Consider the following 23,158-nt stretch of genomic DNA (forward strand, 5'->3'; position numbering starts at 1 on the left):
AATAAATTCTTTGTTTTTCCAGGAATCTTCTAATAGGGGACACTTAGAAAACAAGTGCAATTAGGAATTTTAAAAAGGCATAATGGATGTGCTCAATATATACTATTTCAAATATGTACTGTTAACATTGGGATGAACAATGATTACAAGTAATCAAAAAATCTGATCACCACTTTGTGTGGTGATAAATCCAACAGATGAAAAATTGAAAGAACCAGGTCAGTTCTTGGGTTGACATAGGTAATCACAATAAGAACCAAAGAATTTTGAATACTCGTTCATGCCTTTGTAGTTACTAACTTAGAAAAGTCTAGCTTAATCTTCTGAGATAAACTACATTTCTACTCATAAATTACTCTCAAATAATTTATTAAAGTAATCCGTGGTCCCCTCTATGGGTTGAAATACTCTTCCCCAACTTCATGTTGAAATTCTAACCCAAAAGTACCAAAAGTTTTGACAGCAGTAATTAAGGTGATGTCATTAAGATAGACTTTAATTCAACAAGATTGGTATCTGCCCCAAGTAGGAAAATAAAGGCAGAAGAGGCCATCAGTGATAACAAGAAATATAGGAAGAATGTGACCAGTCCCGATCTGAAGGGAGTACTAGTACATCTCCCTTTGTCATAGCTCTCAAAAGAAAATAACTTGATTTCAATCTTATAATACTGAGGATTGTGTTAAAATAAATGTATTTTAGGTAAGCCACTCAGTATAGTACTATATATTTTTAACATTGAAGCTGAGAAAGAAAAAAAAAACCAAAAACACCCAATAATCCCATCAAGGTGTGAAGCCATTTTTTCAAGATTCGTAAGTGGACCCCAAACCCTTCATTCAACTCTTCTTTGTCAAGGTTGTTGGTGTCAGACTGGAAAGTCAGAAAGAAAAATCTAAGACCTCAACATGTCAGGTTAATTTATGAGAAGGTGAAACAGAAACACGGAGTCATTAAGGTTTGATTATTCTCATGATTTATTCATATTCAGATTGAAAAAGGAGCCTTGGAGCCGCAAGTTACGCTAATTGGCACATTTGCTTTATTTATTTATGTATTTATGCATTTATTTATTTATTTATTTATTTTAAAACAAACTGGATTTTTAGAGTTTTTCCTTTTTTTTGTTGTTTTTTGTTCATTCCATCACATTGAAGAGGAAGCAAAGAAAAATGGTTTTAAATTCACTCGATATTTTGGACTCCTCTGGTGAACGGAACATTGCACACACACACACACACTTGGAACAGAGAGAGAGAGGAAAGTGGACTCCCACGGGGCCACACGCACCAGATCATAAAACTTGGATACAGTGCAAGAATTTCCCAAAATGATTGAATCATCATTACCAAAACTCGCCATAACAACACCAAGAAACAAAAATGTTTAAGTCACACTGTTTGACTTGGGATCTTTCCTGCTTTTTTTTTTTTAAATGTTTGCCACACAGAGAGAAATAGGGCTAGTGGGTGGGAGAGGACAGACTCACACGTGTGAGCAGGACAGGAAGGGAAACTTCAGAGCGGATTTTAGAAGAGGGTGGGGGAGAAACAGGGCTCAGGAAAGGGGAGGGCAGGGACGTGGAAAGCCATTTCTTAAAGTTCAGGCATGTTCTTGGTCCGCCTCGGTTTCTTCTCCTTTACCCTCATCCTGTCGGGCACTTTCCTTAGGTTTGGTTTCATCTACAGCTTCTGGAGACAAAAAGAAGATGGGAAGGAATGGATAAGAGAGTTAATACTTTTTCTTATTATTTTATATGGTAATATAATGCATTAATACTATTTTATAAGAACATAAGATAAAAGACTATTGCTATTGCAGTGATAAAATTTCAAGTTTAGAGATGATCACCAAGAGGCTGTCCATAATACAAAGAAGAGTTCAAGAACAAAACTATGATATTGGGAAATCAGAAATGATATGATATATCAGATGTCTAGTAAATAGAAATTTATAGTTATTAAAGTCATGGTATCTACACACAGGCTTTATTGTTTTCGGCCAAATCAGACAGTTTATATGTAAAATATTGATTTCCACTTCCTTACACCTAAGTTCTAGTATTTATAATGGAATTTTTAAAATACTGTTCAACTTATAACTAGGAGGGGTCTCTATAACTCAGTGATTGCTAGTTATAGACAAAATTTCCTGAGACTTTAGAGGAAATGGTTTCCCTTGACTTTCCTCTGTTCTTGGTGGCTGAGACAGCAAACAATGCCTGGTATTGTAGGTGCTATCTTACTCCCATGAAGATAAATCTGTATAATAAAGATGATAAAAACAAATGATAGGGAGAATAATATTATCTATGACCATGTCATTCCTTGATATATTTTTCTTAATCTCTTCTCTCTTACCATGTGAGACAAATAGCTAGGCTTTGAATAAACTTTCAGTTTCTTATAAACACATTTCATTGAACTATACCTATTTATAGACAAGTTGGAATTATATAACAATATTGACAGTTTTTGACACCTCTGTTTCTTTGTAGAATCCAGTTAATTTATTTCATACACAAATAAAATGTCTAATAGCTAGTAATAAAAATTATTAATGAGGCCAGAGTGATAGTACAGCAGGTAGGGCACTTGCCTTGCAAGCAGTATACCTGGGTTGGATCTCTGGCATTCTATATGGTCTCCTGAGCCTTCCAGGAGTAACTCCTGAGAATAGAGCCAGGAGTAACCCCTGAGCACCACCAGATATGGAGCAAAAACAAAAGAAAACAAAAGTATCCTAAAATCACCTTCATTATTAAACATAAATTCCCTCAACTAGGTTTCCCCAAGACTACCTCCAACTTCTATGATTTTTAGGACTCACAAATCTCAATATGTATTCACATTAATGGGTATTTATATTTTTTTTTTTTTTTTTTTTTTTTTTTTTTTTTTTTGGTTTTTGGGCCACACCCGGTGACGCTCAGGGGTTACTCCTGGCTATGCGCTCAGGAGTCGCTCCTGGCTTGGGGGACCATATGGGATGCCGGGGGATCGAACCACGGTCCGTCCTAGGCTAGCGCAGATAAGGCAGGCACCTTACCTCCAGCGCCACCGTCTGGCCCCAATGGGTATTTATATTACAGTGAAAATACATTTAAAAATAACAAAGAGAAAAGTTGCTTAGGTGGGGCTAAATTCAGAAGAACCTTGACCCTGTTCCAAAAGTCATCTTTCTATGGAATTACACTGGATGTATCTAATTCCTCCAGCAATAATTTAAGACCTAAGGAGAACTTTCATGATTTTGTATGTTCAGAAACTTTATTAGGAGTTTGGTCACCTTATGCTTCATCTATGCCAAATCTAGAATCTAAGAAGGAAAATAGGTTTCTAGCAATATTTTTTGCACCATGAGGCATAGTGAAAAATAGTTAGATATGGATGAGAATCCTCCCCAAATCCATGTTCCCTGATAGCAAACAAGAGTGAATTTTATGAGCAGGCCATACTAAAATCTAAGAAATGATGAGACTAAATAGCTGGAGCATTTGTATGGGATCATAAGAAGGATGCATAAAAGTGTACATCTATTTAGAATCACTCACATATAAATATATTTATATTCAGGTATATAATCAAATATGAGAACAATTGCTAACAATATTATTTTTAACAATATTTTTTATTTTAGAAACATATCTAATAATATTTTCTCAAATCTCTTTAATGGCATAGCATTTTATCTCCTTTAAAAGAGAATTTAAAATATTTTTCATTTACGTATTGTAATTTACAGTAGTTTAGTTAATAGTGATGTTTCAAGGATATAGTTTCACATAAGTATACCGTTATAAATTTGATTTTTAGAATCAGATTAGCCATTCCTTGATTATAGAACTTTAGTATATTAACATACTAAGTTATTTAAATCTTACCAGAAGAATGCTATCAAATTTATTTAAGTTTGATCCTGTTAAAGAAGTCTGCAATTCTTTCTGAGAATTTACTTTGTAGACCAAAATCAGGCTTACTATTCTTGTCTTTAAACTATAAAAAATATTGATTTAAATTGTCTATAGTCATGTAGAAAGATTAACTTTAAATGGAAAAACAATTCAAACTTACTTTTAAAATAAAAACTTAAGAACTATATATAATGTATAATTTGAGAGAGAATTGGGAACTTAAAAGAAAAGGCTGAATCAGGCTAGGCAAGGTGAAAAGAATTATATATTTGTGTAAAAATCAAAACAAATAAAAAATATTCAGATCATTCTGCACAAAAGCTACATATTCTATATATGTTAAATGAATCAAAAGGATCTGGCCAAATACTTTATCTACATTTTACATAAATTTTGTTCTTTGTATAATCTGGCAATATCTGTTTATTGTGACAGGAAGTCATTATTTTGATGCCCTATTAAAAGACCTTTGTTCTCTTCATGTTCTCAACCCCAAATACCTCCAAATATTTTAAATTTAAAATTGTTTATTCACTCAATAGCTTGTTTTGTAGAATTTTCTAATAAGCTGGAAAATCTTTGAAGTACTAAGAAGTCAAATAAATAAGAAAAGAAAAACAAACAAGCTTGTTCTCATTTCAGTCAACTGAAGATAATGAAATTTATAATTATAGAATACCAACATTAAGAAATCAAGAAATCAAACAAAGGCCTTTAAGAATATCTAGTCATGTGCTCGCTTTGGCAGCACATATACTAAAATCGGAACGATACAGAGAAGATTAGCATGGCCCCTGCGCAAGGATGACACGCAAATTCGTGAAGTGTTCCATATTTTTTTAGAAAAAAAAAAAAGAATATCTAGTCATCAGATCATAAATATTTCAATGGAACAACAATACTCTTTGCTTGATGTCAAGTACTCTCTACCTGACAAAAAACCTAGCGCATGGAAGATTCTCAACAATTATACAGTATATAGGGAATTTTCATTGCACATATCTGACCCAGGTTTGATCCCCATCATCCTATATGGTCTCCTGAGTAGAGTCAAAAATAAGCCTTGAGTTTAGCTGGATATGACCCATAAGTAATAATAACAATTATTTTTAAAGAAAAAATTGAGTGAAACTTCTCATGTTAATAGATGTGCAAACCCAAGTCTTGTACATAAGAATATTTTCCATTAATCATATAGTTTTTTATGACCAAATCTGTTATTATATCAGAGAAAAACAAATTGGGAAAGGCAAACTGAAACCAGAGGAAGACAAATTGGAATCCTTTTCACTGGTTGACACTAGAAACAAAGTGGATAGGATGCACAGAATTTTAGCATCAAAAAATTACACTTGAAACTAATTGTCTCAAAAACAGATCAGAACCATGACATTAATGACATTGATGAAGTCTTTTTGCAGACACAAAAAGAAGCATGTCAGTTAATAAGGATTTAATTTAAGTGGACACACAATTGCACATACAGTGCCTTTTATGTGAGATAAAAGTAATTTTGCCTTGCAGGCCAGAGTGATAATAGTACAACAGGTAGTATGGGCCAACCTGGGTTCTATCTGTGGCATCCCATATGGTCCCTCAAGTCTGCCAGGAGTAATTTCTGAGCACAGAGCCAGAGTGCTGCTGAGTATGGTCCAAAAAGAAAAAAGAAAAATTAGCCTTATATTACATTTGTATTAAATGAAGAGACAATTGATCAGTAGAAATAAAATGTGTCAAATCCATGAATTCAGTGAAATTTTAATGATCACTAGGAAACTATAGTGGAGAAAAAAAGGTGGAAGGAACAGCCTAAAATATTAAACTTTTACAAACCGAGATAAATGGTGAGCTCAGAATTTAATTTAGAAAGTTACCATCATAAAAATCAGGACACAATAATCAGATAGAACCACATTCAAAGTGACTTCAGCTAGGGCCTAGAAAATAAAAATCTGATTGAGGTCAGTGAGATAGTACAGCACGTGAGCATTTAACTTGCAAATGGCTGACAGAGGCTTAAATTCTGGCATCTCATATGGTTTCCTGAGTCCCAGTAAGTTGGTTCCCTGACTACCAGTTCCTGATCACTGAGTGTAAAGTCAGGATTAAGTCCTGAGCACCTCTGGGTATGCTTGATCTCAAAATATTTTTTAAATCTAAACCTGATCTTAGTAATAAAAGCATAAATAGAAGTAAGTAAGAATATTAATTAGCCTTGAATAACATAAAATCTGGCCTTGGCACTTCCTAGTACTAATTACATAATTTGTAAAAGAAAAGGAGATGAGTTGATATGTATTCTCTAGTATTTTGTACAAAATCTCTGATTATTATGGTGTCTATGATAAATGAATGGTTGGGACCAGCTGGTCACTTCAATTATCATAATCCAAATAGAGCAAATAATCACTTTCTCCTTCTAGAGGATCAAACTCCCTATATAGCAGATGTTATTTTTAAAAGAAGATAAAAACTTAAGCAAGATTTTAATTATCAAATGACATAGAACCTGTAGGCAGAACTCAGTGGGGCTTACGTATGGCTAAGGAAGAAAGTCTGAAATGGGACAGTTGAATATCAGCGTGTTAAAGACTAAATAAAAATGCTAAAAAAAAAAATGCTATATTTTCTTCAATTTAGTTTTGAACTTGTCCTCACTGTATTACTATAATTATCCATAACTAGTCACTACCTATCTAGCTAATAATATCTTTTATCCCAAAATAAGTCTACACAAAGTAAATTAAGCACCAAACCAGGTTTTACCCCAAATGCCAACTTTATTGTGACAAAGAAAAAAAATCTAAAAAAATTACCACATATTTTAGTGGCTTATTCTAAAAAGATATTTTAAAAATTAAAATTGAGAAATCCCATTACAATTATTTATATTAAATATATTTTTAAAAACTATGCCAATCACTTTGGACTTTACTAGCACCTGATAATGACTTACAACATTCCCTAGTTTTGTCAATTAACCTTGACATAAAAATTACTTATTTCATATAAAAATTTCTTAGAATAATCATGCTTACTATCAGCCTCCACAAATGTTATTATTTTGGGTAAAATTTTTGATGGGAATTTGCAAGTTGGAAATTCTTTAATGCGTATATCTCCTGTTTTGACAACTGGAAAACCTTAGTAGTTTTTTTTGTTTGTTTGTTTTTGTTTTTGTATTTTGGGCCACACCCGGGGACACTCAGGGTTTACTCCTGGCTATGCACTCAGAAATCACTCCTGGCTTGGGGACCATATGGGACGCCAGGGGATCAAACCAAGGTCTATCTTAGGTTAGTGCATACAAGGCAGAAGCCTTACGCTCTGCATCACCGCGCCAGACTCGAACTTTATTAGTTTTTTTCTTCTTAGTCCACAACCACCACTCCTAATATCAATATTAATACAGTAATAAAGATGCAGGTTATGCTCAGGAAACTTCAGGGGTAGGGTCTCCGTGTACTTAGGCCAAAGTTTTTCCTTTCCATGACCCCCATACTTTGGTGGGCCCATGCAAACGATAATTGCCGCTCTAACATTGTTTTTACAGTGCTCCTTTGACTCTAAACCTTTAAGAAACCACTAGTAAAAATATCTGGAGCTGCATATATGCTTTTAGTTACACTAGCATTCTGGGAGATAAAGGAGGGAGATAAGGGATATATGCTTGGGAACAGGTGGTATTCCACTGGTGGTGGAAAGGCCCTCATTTATTGTCACTGTGTACCATAAATATCACTGTGTAAGATTTGTGAAAAAAATAAATTAAAAATGCCTCTAATAATGCAAGCCATTACGATAAAAAAATTGGTTTTAATCAGAATGTTCTTTGACTTACCTGTACTATATTATAAGAATTATATTATATGTTATGTTATTTTACTATATTATGTTATGTTAGTTTACCTCTATATGTTAATCAATTTTGTCTCTTGAATAAATTCTTACAATAAAAAAAAATAAAGATGCAGTTTATGTCTGTATCCATTTGAAACAGTGTGATGAAGTATTAAAGAGTCAGGAGATCAGGTAGATGGGTCTTTGAAAGATGAATGCCTCACTGGCTCTCTGATTTTTGCTAAAAAGAAAAAAAAAAGTCTTCAAGCAATTCTTGAGGTCTTCCATTCATTTCCTCGAAAGGGTGGGAACATCACGTCTGCACATTGTGGTGGTGAGCAAATACTGAGAGCATATGCAACAGCGGCTGCTTGCGTGCTCAGCCAGGCAGGCCGGCTGCAATGCTGAGTGATGGCGGTGTTCCCAGCTGCCGTCGCCTACACTAAACACTAATGGCCCTGTTTACTGGCTCTGGTCCAGACCCTTCTACAGCCCTACATTACTGAAATTAAGCTGAGTGGATTTCCGAGTAAAACATTACCTCTTGGGACCTGCCCAGCTCTCCCCAGTCTTGTCAACATTGATTAAATAGAAGCTGCTATCATCTTGGGGCCATGCCCACAATTACTCTACCAATCACCACTGGGCTCAAATGTTTTCCTTCTTTCCCTTTTTATTTTCATTCTTTCGTGATTTAAAGAATCATCACTTCAAAGGAAAGTAATAAAAAGCTTTCTGTAGCTAACTCCCATCTGTCCCATTTATTACTTAAGAGGTCTTTCAGGTGCGCAGTATACCAAACAACAATTTGGAGCCCAAATTCATGACATTTTGTGATCCCTCAGATTACTCTTGTAACTACTAGGTTTTATCATTTAAACTTTATTTCAAAGTACTGAGCATCAAAATACATTATGTTAGTGCCAATAAAATGGCATAAATATCACCTACACCTCTAACCATGCTTTCTAAAACTTTGGAAGAGAGTAATGCCATTGCTTGCAACAACTATTGAAGATGGCAAATGGTAAAGAAAGAACAAACAATATCGTTAAGGAGATAGTTCAAAGATTAAACTCAGTATCCTTAAAGGGAAAGCAGGATCCCAGTGATCACTGGAAGATACCTGCACATCCCTATTCCCTTCTCAAAAAATGGAGCCACAGAGACCAAGTTGATTTGCATTCTAGCCTTGTCTCTGCCACCAATTTATATTCCTCCAGAGAAATTGTTTTCCTTTCTTTGCCTTGTTTCCTAATCTATAAATATATAGATACTAATCTTTATCCTTCATTTTTGTAATTTCTTTGGAGATAAAAGGATGGTATCTAGTAGTACTTATACCATGCTTAGTTTGATAAAAAAAAATCTATGATTTCTCAAAGGAAAAAATATTAAAAGCTATTTTTCTCCTTTTCCATATAATTAAGAAAATCTCTTTCTGTAAATGTTCTATAGCTTGTCACTTTGATCATTAATAAAGATAAAAGTAATTTGCTGAGCGATAGCACAGCGGGTAAGATGTTTGCTTTGCACACAGCCAACCTTGGTTCAATCCCTGGCATCCCATATGATTCTCCAAACCTGCCAGGAGTAATTTTTGAGTGCAGAGCCAGGAGTAAACCCCTGAGTGCTGCTGGGTGGTGACCAAAATACAACAGCAACAAAAGTGATATATTAACTAAAGAAATCAATTACGGAATTTAAGAATATTATCAAATATTGTTTTCATTGGAACAAAAGTAATTGCTTTTATCTGAAGAAGAAAAGATCTAGATATTTTTATTTTTTATTTATTTTATTTTAGTTTAGTTTAGTTTTTTGGGTCGCACCTGTCAGAGCTCAGGGGTTAGTCCTTGCTCTATGCTCAGAAATTGCCCCTGCCAGGCACGGTGGACCATATGGAATGCCGGGATTCGAACCACCGTCCCTCTGTATGTAAGGCAAATGCCTTACCTCCATGCTACCTCTCCGGCCCCTCTAAATATTTTTATAAGGCTTAAAATAAGACTTAAAGATGAATCAAGTTATATAGCCTTGAAAAATTTAAACGTGCTTTCTACACAATATGTACCAAATAGCCCGTGAGCCAGCACCAAAGACACAGATAGCTTTCAAAGAAGAAGTAATCCAAGCCAAGAAAACTCATGGATACACCGGTATCACAGGTGATACCACTAGTGCCCCTTGAAAGGGTGACAGGGCAAGAGCCCATCCCCACTGAAGTGTCAGCAGCTGTGCACACACACACACACACACACACACACACACACACACACACACACACACACCAATTGGTGCCATGCCAAGCTTGACTGCTTCCCTAGTAATCTCTATAGTGACATGTAGCTACCAAAAACACCAAATATGCTGGTTTTGCAACTGACATCTCTGGAGATGCTTTGAAAACAGAGTGAGCTGCTTCTCCCTCTGCCTCTATACTTCTAGAAGTCCTTGCAGCTACACCAAATATCCACTGCTGCCTCTACTATGTGAGCTCATCAGCCCAGTTCTACAAATCTTCAAGTCCTGACTCCTCCATAGTTTTAATAGATATCCCAGGAGAAAACCACCAAATTAGATGTGAAATTATCATAGAAGCCACCTAAGTGCAACAAACAAAAGAAACAACGGAACATTCAACTAGCAATAAATAGCTTAGTAAAGCTTTAATGACCCCTTCTTGAGATATGCTAGTTTTCACAAACTTTCTTTTAATAATATATTTTTATAATTTCATTATCATTTAGTGGTAACAAGCAAAGAGCAGGCTTGGGGAGGGTGGAAAACTGAGACCATAGGGAAGGGATCTTTACACGGTGATGGGATTGGTGTTGGAACACTGAAAGCCAAACATAACTATATTATGAGCACCTCTGTAAAGCACAGGATTTAACATAAAAATTTTTAAAAAATGCATGTCAACCAATCAAAAATTAGTGTTCTCTTTCCTAGCCCCATTAGAAATAGGCAGAAAGATCCAATGTTATTAGTTAAGGGTCTTGCATATGAGCCCTTGTTACTTTCAGTATAAAATAGTAAAATTAAATGGGGTTAATATTATTTCTTAACATTATTATTATAAGTGAGTCAATGTGGCTTATTTTGGAGGGAGAGGCCACATGTAGCCATGTTCAGGTTTACTCCTAGCTCTGAGCTCAAGGATCCCTCCTGAAGAGGCTCAAATTGAGCATATATGGTGCTGAGAATCATATAAGGTTGGTTATGTGCAAGAGAAGAAACTTACAAACTGTGCTAATACTCCAGACACAGTCAATGTTCAATGATTAATAATAATAATAATAATAATAATAATAATATTCTATTGTGTTTATGTACCACAGGCTCTGGTTCCAAGTTTCAAGCACAAAGTCATTACTTTAAACAGAAAGGGTCAGAAAGCAGGTGAATCAACTATCTTAGCCAATATACACAAATCATCAAAGGTTGAATCATTTTGATCCACTACTTAATCATACCTAATGAGGGAGTTCAAATGCTGTTTCTACACCCCAAAATCTATCCTTAAAGGAATAATTTCCTATACTTTATTTATACAGAAATATCATTGTAGCATCTTATACTAGCTTATGATATCCTCTCTGGTCCTCTTGACATTGAATTAACTTCTCAAAGGTAAAGTTTAATTATGTTTTTTAGAATTTAGAATTAGAATTAGAATTTAGAATTAGAATTAAAATTCAAAAAGATAGGGCCAGAAAGAAAGTTAAGCGGGCAAGGTACTTGCCTTAATAAATCTTGCATCCTAGGCTTGTAACAGAAAGAAAGACAATTCTTCAAACTTAAACATAACATTAAAAGTTTTTAAATGCTTCTATTCAAAACAATTATCCAATTCAAGTCTATTTCTAGAACCAATTTGCTTCCCCAGTCCTGAAAGCCCTAAGAATTGCTGAGTATTTCCTCAAAACCAAAGCCAAAACCAACAAAAAGTAATCTCCAAAAAGTCACAGAATTCTGATTTTGTCTACTGGTGAATCTTAAATGCCTAAAATGTATATGACAAATGCACATTTTAAAATGAATCAGTTATATGTGTTACCTCTAACCTCTAATTCATAGCTCCATTTTTTTTTTATTTTTATTGTGACCAAAGTGCATTACAAATCTTTCACTGCATCATTTATGGTACATTGTGACAATGAGTGAGGGGCATTCCCACCACCAGTGCTGTCCTCCCTCTGCCCCGTTCCCAGTATGCATCCCATATCTCCCTCCTCTACCCCCCAGTATTCATAGCTCCATCTTTAATCATAAAACAGGCATTTAGTATTTATAGAAAGAAGGAAAATAATGGGAAAAGAGAAAATTTTCAAGGATGATCTATGACTTATATAGGTGAAACTCAAGTACTCCAAGTTAAAAATGGTAGACTTGTAATGTTAGTATTACCAAATAGTAGTGGTCTGATTTTTAAATTACTAACTTATGGAGCATCAATTTTATTATCATTGAGAGACATAGGATTCATTATAGCATCATTTTCCATGTCTAGTATTTTACTAATTTTAATATTCTGCCTCCTAGTTGTACTCTATGTAAATGCAAAAATAACAAATATAAAAATTTTTATCACTATAAGCATGACTATTTTATATGGTAGAGAAGAGTAAAATAAAGTTGACATCAATGATAGGCTATTTACAGTAAAATTCTATCACTGACTTTAAGTAAGTTATTTAACCTCTTAATTGCCTCAGTTTCTCAGTATATAATTGGTGTCAAAATTGCTATCATTTCACATGGTTGCTATGCTATTTAAATATGTTTATTACATAAAGTAGTACATAAGAATAATGAATGGGGCTTCAGGAAGTTCTTAGTAAGTATTGGCAGTCTTGGGGACTTACAAAAAGATAACACTGATTTGATATTTATTGTATGCCAAACACTGTGCTTAGAACTTCACATATGGCTATTCATTATAAATCTCCACTTCTTTCCTATTTATTCATCAGTAAAGTGGGAATAATTATACTTATCTCAAAGAATGTGATGAGCTTACACAAAAGGAAAAAGTAAGAGGGAAATGCTTACAGTATCATGACTTGCTTATTTGTATGCTAATAGATTGCCCATGTTCTTCCTCTTTCCACAAGTTCATGTTCATCTAATGTTAGCCAACAATAACAACAAAAATTTGTTTACAAACTTTAAGGGGTTGTTCTTTTAGTGACTGAAATACAACTATAGTCATGTTTGTAGTCACGGTGTTTAAATAAAGATATTATAAAAAAAAAAAGAATGTAGAGTCTTATAATTCTCTTGGCAGTGCTAGGAGACCATATTGGAAGATAAAAATTAAACTTGGGTGAACCATGCAAGGCAAGCACCTTCCCACTGTACTTTTGTTCTGGCCTAAAATAACCCTCTATATTTTTATTTCTCACATTCTGTCTTTCCTAATTTCTCTCATACAATAAAAAAATTATAGACAATATGGGGCCGGAAAGATAGCACAGTGGTAAGGTGTTTGTCTTGCATGCAGCTGATTCAGGACAAATGGTGGTTCAAATCCCGGCATCCCATATGATCCCTGTGCCTGCCAAGAGATGTCTGAGAGCAGAGCCAGGACTAACCCCTGTGCACCACCGGGTGTAACACCCCCCCCAAAAAAAAAAAAAAAACCTTTAAGAAAAAGGAGAGAAAAATCCAAGTCTGTAAAAAATTTTTCTTGTAGAAGGAAAAAAGACTTATTTGAAAAATACTTTGATTTCAAGGTCATAGTCTGGAATGATTGCAAGGACAACTGATTGCAAATTGACAGCTGACTAAACTTGAGGGGCATCATTTTTAAGAAGCAGAATCAAGGGTGCAAATCACTAAATGTATCAAAAGGAAAGAACTTCTCTGCCATTGCTTCTATTTAAGAACAAAATAATATTCTTCAATTTTTACTCAAAAAAAAAAAAAAACCCAACCAGTTGATTTCAAAAGGAAATAACATTATTCTTGGGCAGAGGTTTCCAAACTATGGCCTCAGGTCACATGTGCCCCTCTGAAGACATTTATTTGGGTTTTCTCTCTCTCTCTCTCTCTCTCTCTCTCTCTCTCTCTCTCTCTCTCTCTCTTTCTTTCTTCCCCCTCTCTTTCCCCCTCTCTGCTTCTTTCCCCTATCTCCTTTTCTCTCCCTCTTATTCTCTCTCTCCCTGTCTCTCCCTTTCTCTCCCTTTCCTCCTCTTTCCCCTTCTCTTTTCCTCTCCCCCCTCTCCCTGTCTCCACTCTCTCTTCCTCCCACCCCCTCTCTCTTTTCCTCTCTCTTCCTTTCTCTCTCCTTCTCTCTCTTATTTTCAGTTAGTAAAGCCTTTTCTTATGTGATGAAGGGTTGCTTTTTTTTTTCTGAAATTAGGTAAGAGGTCTTTTTTTTTTTTTTTTTTTTTTGCAATTAGGGGATGCCTTTTCTGAAGGTAGGAGAGCCTTTTATTTTTTTTTTAAATAATTTCTTTATTTGGGGCCAGAGCAGTGGCTGTAAGGCATTTGCCTTGCACACACTAACCTAGGATGAACCACGGTTCGATCTTCCAGCTTCCCATATGGTCCCCCAAGCCAGGAGCAATTTCTGAGCGCATAGCCGAGAGTAACCCCTGAGCATCACAGGGTGTGACCCAAAAAAGCAAAAAAGTTTTTTTTTCTTTATTTAAGCACTATAGTTACAGAAATGTTCAAGTTTGGGTTTCTGTCATCGAATGTACACCACCCTTTATCACTGTAAGTTTCCTGCCACCAATGTTCCATTTCCCTCCTCCCCCTGTCTTTTGGTAGTCGTCATTGCATTTAGTCCTCTATAACTGTGCTCACTGCTCTTTGTGGTAAGTTTCATATCATGGGTTGGGCCTTATTGTTCTCATCACTGTTGTCTCTGGATATTATTATCATACTGTCTTCTTTTTTTTTAAGTTAGGAGAGCCTTTTTTTTTTATAAATTGGTGATTGGTGTTTTCTGTGGGGGGGGTTGCATCACAGTGATAACGCAGATGTCAGTGCTCAGAGGTAATACAAATGGTCAGTCAGCACTCAGCGGCTAATAACTGTAAGTGCTTGGTGTTAATGCAAATGGTCAGTGCTCAGTGTTATAGCATGGGAGGCCCAAACTGGTAATATGGCTAAGGCCCCATGGGAACTTAATTCACTCTGTAGACAGCTGAGGAGTAGGAAACCCAATTTAGTTGACAATGCATTTATATTTTGATTGCTATTCAGTTGTGTGTATTGTTGTATGTGTGTGCTGTGTAAGCCTTGGCTCACACTGTTGTGATCTCCTGGAGATACATACAAGCATATGGGCTGAACTTGCACTGGATTTGGAAGGCAAAAGGCATACGTGCCTTCATTTTCTTGCAGTGGAATCTGATCACATGGGTCTTCTCACACATTCGATCTGATTCCTGTACCAGTTCACAGATTGTAATATGGTTTGCAAAGGGTAGTGTGAACTGGAAAGGTGGTGGAAGAACCAGCTTTGTAATCATACTGGTTCCCACACCACACCAGTGTGAGCATGAGGTAAAAATCAGAGTTCCACCAATATGGGCACTGTTGAGGCTGAAATGATGTGGACTGGTAAAGCTGCATTGATGGACACTGATCAGACTACATGTGTTGCTACTGGCAGTAACAAATATGGAACCAGACATTGACCATCTCCTTAGCCAAAAGCAGGCCCAAAGTTCTCAATGAAATACTTACCGGTAAGTTTGTTGATTTAACTTTACTAGTTCTTCATTTTAAATATTGTATTTGTTCCTGTTTATTTTTATTTTACTTCAAAATAAGATATGTGCAGTGTGCATAGGATATTGTTCATAAATTTTTTATAAACTATAGTCCAGCCCTCCAACAGTCTGAGGGACAGTGAAATGGCCCCCTGTTTAAAAAGTCTGGGAACCCCTGCCCTACACCTTCCAACAGAAATGGTCCAACTCCACAATTTTAGCTAATCAAACAGGCCATCAAATTTGTTTTAGATCTATAAATCTATGTACTGGGTGGCCATGGAACACCTCAAAATTTTATAGTTGTGTCAGCCCAGTAGTATCATAGGTAATCTGATAGGAAAGTTACATAGTAATCTACCAAACTCAGTGTACCTACAGAGTAACACAGAAGTAACACAGAAGGCTGAACTAGATCCTGAATTTCTAGCACCAGAGAGAGACATAACAATTATCTCAAACTGACCCTTGTTGATCTAAGTTTTGGTAATACCATTTGCCTTTGTATCATAACAAACAATATAAAGTCAATTTGTTTGCCAGCAAGGAGGAAGGCTATGATCATGGGTGGAAAATCAGGGACACTGGTGAATGAAAGATCACACTAGTGGTGGGATTGGTATCTGAACATTTAATGCTTGATACAAATTTAGTAAAGCACAGTGTTCTGATAATAAATTATAAAAAATAGAGTTCCTATTTTATAGCTATTGTTAAACCCACATTTATAGGATAAGGAAAAATCAAATAAGTTCATCATTCTAGCTGTTCATTATTGATTGAATTTATTCTTCTAAGCTTTTATTTTATACAATATTTCAAGCATACTACTTATTGATGGATACTGTTTAGGAATTATTTTATTATCTTGAAAGTTTGTTCCATTAGTATGTATGATATAATTTTCAACACTGAATCAATCTCATTGGTATCTGGTAGAAAAAATAAATAATTTTGTATGTAAGATCTGGAGAATACTGATAGATTTTGCTGGTTCCATTTTGAACTTCAGCTAAGGACTTATTAAGCCTAACATACATTCAATTAACACATTTTGAGTTAATAATTTAATGCAAATTATTTATTTTAATGCATGTCTTTAAAAACAACTATAAATTGAGATCTATAAAAAAAATTTTTCCTTTTTCTTTTGGGGGGGGCATACCCAGCAATGCTCAGAGGTTACTCCAGGATATCTGCTCAGAAATAACTCCAGGCAGGCACGGGGGACCATATGGGACACTGGAATTTGAACCAACCACCTTAGGTCCTGGATCAGCTGCTTTACAAGGCAAACACCATTGTGCTATCTCTCTGGCCCCGAGATCTATAAAATCTTAAGATCTGATATTTGATTAGGTGACATTAATGTCTAACTTTTTACAGAAATAAAACAAAACAACTGTTACTTTGTAAGAGACATTCCAATAGACTGTAATTGCCTGGAGACTTTAGACATTGTTTTATAAATATCTATTCATGTAAAATGCTTAAATTTTAAACTAACATTTATGACTCATATCCAGATAATGTCTTGCCATGATTCACCATGATATGTTTGATCAATAGTTAAAATTATTCAGACAATTATTTACCTTCATTGTTAAATTTTTTCTTATGGATAAATCTACAGAGCACAAAGAACACTAAAGATTTTACAGTTGTCTTACTTTTATTAATGTAAATGTAAGCCAGATAACTCAGAACAAAAATTAAAATGTGCATATTAGTATAGAGTTGTCTTATAATTGTCAACTTCCAAAATCATGGAAACTAAAAGAAGATTCTAAATATCATCTACACAGTCTCTTTGAGAAAAATTTGTGATAGAGAGTTTCTGTAATTTCCCCCAAAGTAGAACAGCTAATTAGGAGTAGATGATTCACCTATAAAACGTCTTATCTCTCACAACTTTCAGATATGAGTAGATTTGACTTCTTGATAGACCTTTCCCCATAGTTATAAAATTGCTTTAGTTTATTCTCTCCATCCTTTCTACCTTCATTCTACCTCCATTCTCCCCTACATTTTCTACCCTTTATTTCCATAGTTTTAAATCCATAGTTTTTCCCCCTTCTGAAGTAAAAGGAAATAATAATGGTAAGCTTGATATGTTTGCTTTAAGGTCTACCAGAGTGAGATATTCTGGAACATTTCAAAATAAGGTTTAGAATTACTCTTGGATAAATTGAGGGCAAACAATGGGAAATGTAAAAAACAGTAATATAGTTTTTACAGTTATTAACATTTATTTAGGTTTCAAAAATGGAATGAGTGAAAGAATGCTGGATAATTAAAATCCAAGAGGAGCTAAACTTATACAAAAGTTTGACTACTTAGTCACTACAGTCCTGAGGGAAGAAAACTAAAAGTACAAGTTCTGCTCTTCATCTATCACCTCCTTTACTTCTTGCAGTAGCAGTATTGAGAGACCAACTGAGAAAGTTTAATGCAATTGAGTGACTTACTTTAAAAATATCATTGTAATAAGAAGCACAATAAAATGTATTTTTGCTGTATGATTGCAAGTGAGTAAATAAATGTAATTCTTGTCTCCTACTGGGACAACTCATTTTTACTTCATTGTGTGTTTTGACTTACTAGGGTCCTTTAAATTATGGCACAGCTTTTTAATGAAAAATTGCTTTAAGAATCAATAGCACTCGGTGGAATACAACTAGAAATATAGTAGAAGAGCAGTATTTGTATTTGTGTTGATTTTTCTTTTTAGTTAAAGATCTCAAAGCTTTGCCACATATATTTAGTGCAAAAGACATAATTTGGGCTACTGGGGGGGCGGCATTGGGACAATAGTAGTCAAAGAATAAAGATTCAAGGTGACTGTGTAATTTACCTTGGGTAGAACCAAAGAATTGACATATTTTGACAATTATATGATACTGCCATGTTACAAACATTTCTGTTAAGATACTCTTACTTTGATGCACCCAATATTTTTAATGATTTTGATTATTAGTTTAATAATCTATTCTTCGGGATATATCTAGAACTTATCTTCTATCTACTATCTTATTAATCTCAAAAACTTGTAATTTGCAAGTATTCACACTTAATACAAAAATCCTCATGTAGTTAAGGACTTTGGAGACTCTTTGTCCCTCACCAAAATTACCCTCTATTATGGGAATTTCCTATAGCATAGTACTAGATAAATAGCCTCTGCCTCACAGCTCTACTGTACAAATTTCTAAAATTCAACTAAAATTTACCTCTCTACGGTTGATTTATACTAGAATAAAGCTAGGTCCAAATGTATTTTTAATATTGTCTCTCATTCACACAACACAGTACCCAGATGGAAAAGACAACCACCCTTTTTTCAAGAAGTTTATAAATATGTATTTTCCTTTTTTAGCCAACAAACTTAATGAGATAACTAACTTATGTTATTTCTCCATTATCTCATTGTTCTTATTTTGCTGATTTGACTCAACTTTACCATTTATCAACAGTGTTCTTCTCAAAATGAACACATGAATAAATAAATAATAAAAATGTTTATGTACACATTCATGCATAAATATACATATACATATACATATGAATTTTCCACTGTATATTTTATATTTTGGGGGGGATGTTGGTTCACACTCAGATGTGTCTAGGGGTTACTTCTATCTCTACACTTAGGAAGAAAAGAAAGGAGGGAGGGAGAGGGAGGGAGAGAAAGAGAGAAAGAGGGAGGGAGGGAAATAGAGAAAGAAAGAAAAGAAAAATAGGAGGAAAGAAAGGAAGGATAGTAGTAGTTGAAGATTTCCCCAAACATTTACTTCAAAATTCCCTGATATTTATTTTTGCTTCAGAAAATGCCTTATTGCAAATAACTATTCTTTTCTATATAGTATTCTATATACTCTTTAACAGAACTCTAAAAGTTTCATAGTGACTCAATTACCTGCAATAAAGCAACCCACAAAGCTAACTTAATTCGAAGATCAAATAGATGTGATGATGGAAAAATCCTATTCAGCTGTGACATTTCCTCTGAGCACAGAGTAACCCCAGTTGAAAGTCACTCCACTTGTAGCTTGCTTACCTATGCCTCTCAACAAAAATTATAAGACTATCTATCCTGCCAAGAATTTAGAGTCTTGGAGTTGGTGCCCTATTTACTGTAGCCTAAACAAAAATTTTTCCTTAATTGTTGATGTGTTGTCTCTTGGAAATCTATTTATAGTATTCTATTTTTTTAAACTTTGATGAAGCTATGTTCTGGATTTATTTCTATTATTTCAAAATCACAATCTTGCTTTTACCTTTCTGGGTTTAGTTGTGTGTGTGTGTGTGTGTGTGTGTGTGTGTGTGTGTGTGTGTGTGTGTGTGTGTGTACGTGTGTACACATGATCATATTCTCTTTGTTGATTGTGCACCAGAAAATTCTCTTTCTCTAAAAGCTGAGGTCTAATATCATACCACACCAGTATTATTAGAAATACAGGGCCGGAGAGATAGCATGGAGGTAAGGCACTTGCCTTTCATGTAGAAGGACGGTGGCTCAAATCCCGGCATCCCATTTGGTCCCCCGAGCCTGCCAAGAGCAATTTCTGAGTGTAGAGCCAGGAGTAACCCCTGAACACTGCTGGTGTGACCCCAAAAAAAAACCTAAATTGGTTTTTGCTGAAAATAATGATTGTAAATAACAATATAGAAAGAAATAATATGGAGTGTCTAACATCTTTAGTCGAAGATTACCAGATGCATATCTGTTTACCTACATAGTTGGGTGTTTAGCAAGTTGCATCCTGTGAGAGCATATACTATAGGAAACCAAGAAGGTTAAAAAGATGGGTATGGCTAACAGGGTGCTGATTTAGAAAATTTAAGGAAGTAATGTTTTATTTTGAATTTAAAAGGCATCATTTTGTGACTGAGCATTTCAACAAATATTATCTAAAAGAAAACGAAAAAAATTATTCATGTTTGCCAGGCAAAAAATATTTGGTCATTTTACAGTTCAAACTATTTCACACTTTGGTAATTCATTCTTAATTATAACTATCTTTTTTTAATATTTTGTCTTGAGCCATCAAGACAAGTCTAATGCTGATGCTTTAGGAACTTGTTTACATTTAACAGAAAACTAGCAGCTTATAAGAGAATGCCAGGACAGTTTCTGACTGTCTGAAAGTGCTTTTCTCTTCCTCAGGTAGAAAAGTGTAAACTAAGTATGATTTTCTATATCTTAGGTCTTACTATTCAAGACTACCCTTATGTTTGCCAGTATGCCATTCCTAAGGTTTAGGGTGGGATATAAATAATATAATTTTAAAATTACACTAATATTTACAGTCAGACTTGTGATTCCCCTAAGCATCTTAGAAAGCACATTGATCGCTCAGAGAAAATACAAAGATTCTACCTCAAACAGTACCATCAGCTGAAGCCTTGGCTAAAAAGCTTTTATTGACTCTTAAAGCTGCTTATAGCTCCCAGTGGACTAGTGGCACTGTTTTCTAATTTAAAATATTTTAATTAAATAAAAATCCATCCTTAGAAAAAGAAGCCAGCCAGATAGTGGTCCTTCACCTCCTTGTTTTCTCAGTTCACAAATAAGTCCAGACAACAAGTTGGGGTTTTCACTTCCCCTCCCTCCTTTCTTTAATGGCCTGTCAAAAGGAAACTCCATCCTGTGTTAGCATTATTGCCTGTTGTAAATAAAGAGGAAATGGTAGGCAAGAGGAGGAGGGAAGACAGGGGTGTGTGTGATAGAAACTAGATCTGCAGTTCAATTGCAAGGCATCTCTCAGAATGTCTAGACACCAGCTGCCTTGTAACCATGGAAACCCACTAACTTTGGCTGATGGGCTGAGGAGTAATAACTCTCAGGAGATCTGGGAGGGAGCATGGTGGGTGGTGGGATAGAAGGAAGCATGGGAGTGATGGCACCTTGCTAGAGTACCTGGGAGAGAACTTGAGAAAAAAAAACCTCTCTTTGTGAAAGGCTTGCATTAACCTTGTTACCATTTTTCTCGTGCATGTTACATATGTGGTGACAAGGTATAAATCTGTCATACCCAGCAAGTGTCAGGACAGAGGCTGTTAAAGATGAATAGCTAAGCTAAAACAATTACATTCCCATCAACCTCCTGCCAGTGCCAAAGTATTTCCTGAGTAAACCAAAGCTTTCCACAGTAAACAAACAAGATTAACAATTGTCAGCAGAAGTCTCAGGGAGTAAGAAATTCCAGTCCCCAGGAATGGCAACCACTGTTACAAGTACTGGGCAAGGAAGATTAATCACTGCTCTTTATATCTAAAGCGTCCTCCCTTCCAGCCACTCCCATTTTCTTCAATCTTGTGCAAGTGTTGAATTGCTATTCAAATAAAGAAAAATGTGACAGGAATGTTAAGGAAATGCATAAGAAGAATTTTCAAATTAGGGACAAATCATTAATTGCACAAATGTATTTAATATCACTGATATCACCACAGCAAATCCCTCTTATCCCTTAATTTTGTGCACATTATGTCAACTGACTCAGCATTTCTTCATACTACTTCCCAGACTAAGTACCATACATAAATAAGCATACACCCAGGACCTTCAATCTCTTTGATAATGCAGAAAAACCCTTTCTCACCAATTTGTCTACCACTATACAGACTAGGTTTATTTGTTTCACAATGCCTAACTATATTGAGTCAAACTTACTTATCAGAGTTTGAAATCCAACAGAAGTTCTAATGGTTTTGCTGGAGTTATATGGGCATGAACTCTTTTCTATTTGTGCAAAACTCATACATGGTATGAATTAATTCTTGGGCTCACTCTGATTCTGAAGCATTTCTGATCAATTTGATCAAGGCAGATGTACATATGAAAATATATTATATGCATATATATGAATGTGAACATAAAATACATACAGTGTGGTTTTATGTAGTAGTACTGCTAAAAATAAAAGACAAATAAGACCAAAAAATCTAAATCATATTGAGTCCTGACCAGCTTTAAATTTAATAAAGAAATAAAATGTTGCTAATAGGTAAATGCTGAGTAAACCAGGATTTGTGAAAAGTAGAATATGTGTAATCTACTATAAACTCTTTATTAGACATAAAACTTCAATGAGGTTGATGTAATGATGTAACATGAGAGAAAAGAAACCCTATGCTTTAGCCCTCTATTTCCAGCCAGGGTAGAATTTCCAATGATTTGGAGTTTGCTAAATAATTTTCTACAAAGTTTTACAGATTTTTGTATAAAGAGAGAAAATCAAGTTATTTGCTATGATCTTTGTTCCATGTAAAGAATGTCTGGGCCAATAATACTAGGATAAGTACATGATTTATTATAATCATCAACACATCCAAGTTATAGTCACTATCCATCCAACAACATTGCTGAGTTATTAGAAGGAATGATATTATATTAAAACAAATCACCAAAGAACTTTTAGAGGAAAATGAAAATGAAATAATATTTTCTCAAAGATAGAGAGAGTTTCTTAAGCACCAATAAAGAGTAATAAAGTAATTTGGGGTCAACTTTGCTATCTGCACACTGGCCATCAGGATTTATTTCTGTAGTCTATAAGGGTTTGCTTTGTTGTTTTGTGTGTTTTTTGTGTGTCGAAGCAAGAATAGCTGTTGAAGTTGCATTATCAGTTTTGGGGGATACTGAATACAGTTGGATAAGAATACAGTAGGT

At 34.9% G+C, this 23,158-nt stretch overlaps 1 protein-coding gene and 1 non-coding gene across 2 annotated transcripts in view; one reads left to right on the forward strand and one right to left on the reverse strand.

Moving 5' to 3' along the window:
• Nucleotides 1-959: 959 nt before the first annotated feature.
• The window catches only part of GAP43 (growth associated protein 43), a 106,075-nt gene continuing 83,876 nt past the window's right edge, over nt 960-23,158 (reverse strand). Inside the window, exon 3 of the mRNA XM_049785813.1 lies at nt 960-1,691. Coding sequence (XP_049641770.1) covers nt 1,603-1,691 — 89 coding nt within the window. The 3' untranslated portion in view covers nt 960-1,602. The remainder of the gene's footprint in view (nt 1,692-23,158) is intronic.
• LOC126026582 (U6 spliceosomal RNA) lies at nt 4,646-4,752 on the forward strand. The gene has a single exon (XR_007501805.1). It is a non-coding gene; the product is annotated as a U6 spliceosomal RNA (small nuclear RNA).

Source organism: Suncus etruscus, chromosome 13 (genome assembly GCF_024139225.1).
Source record: "Suncus etruscus isolate mSunEtr1 chromosome 13, mSunEtr1.pri.cur, whole genome shotgun sequence".
NCBI lineage: Eukaryota > Metazoa > Chordata > Mammalia > Eulipotyphla > Soricidae > Suncus > Suncus etruscus.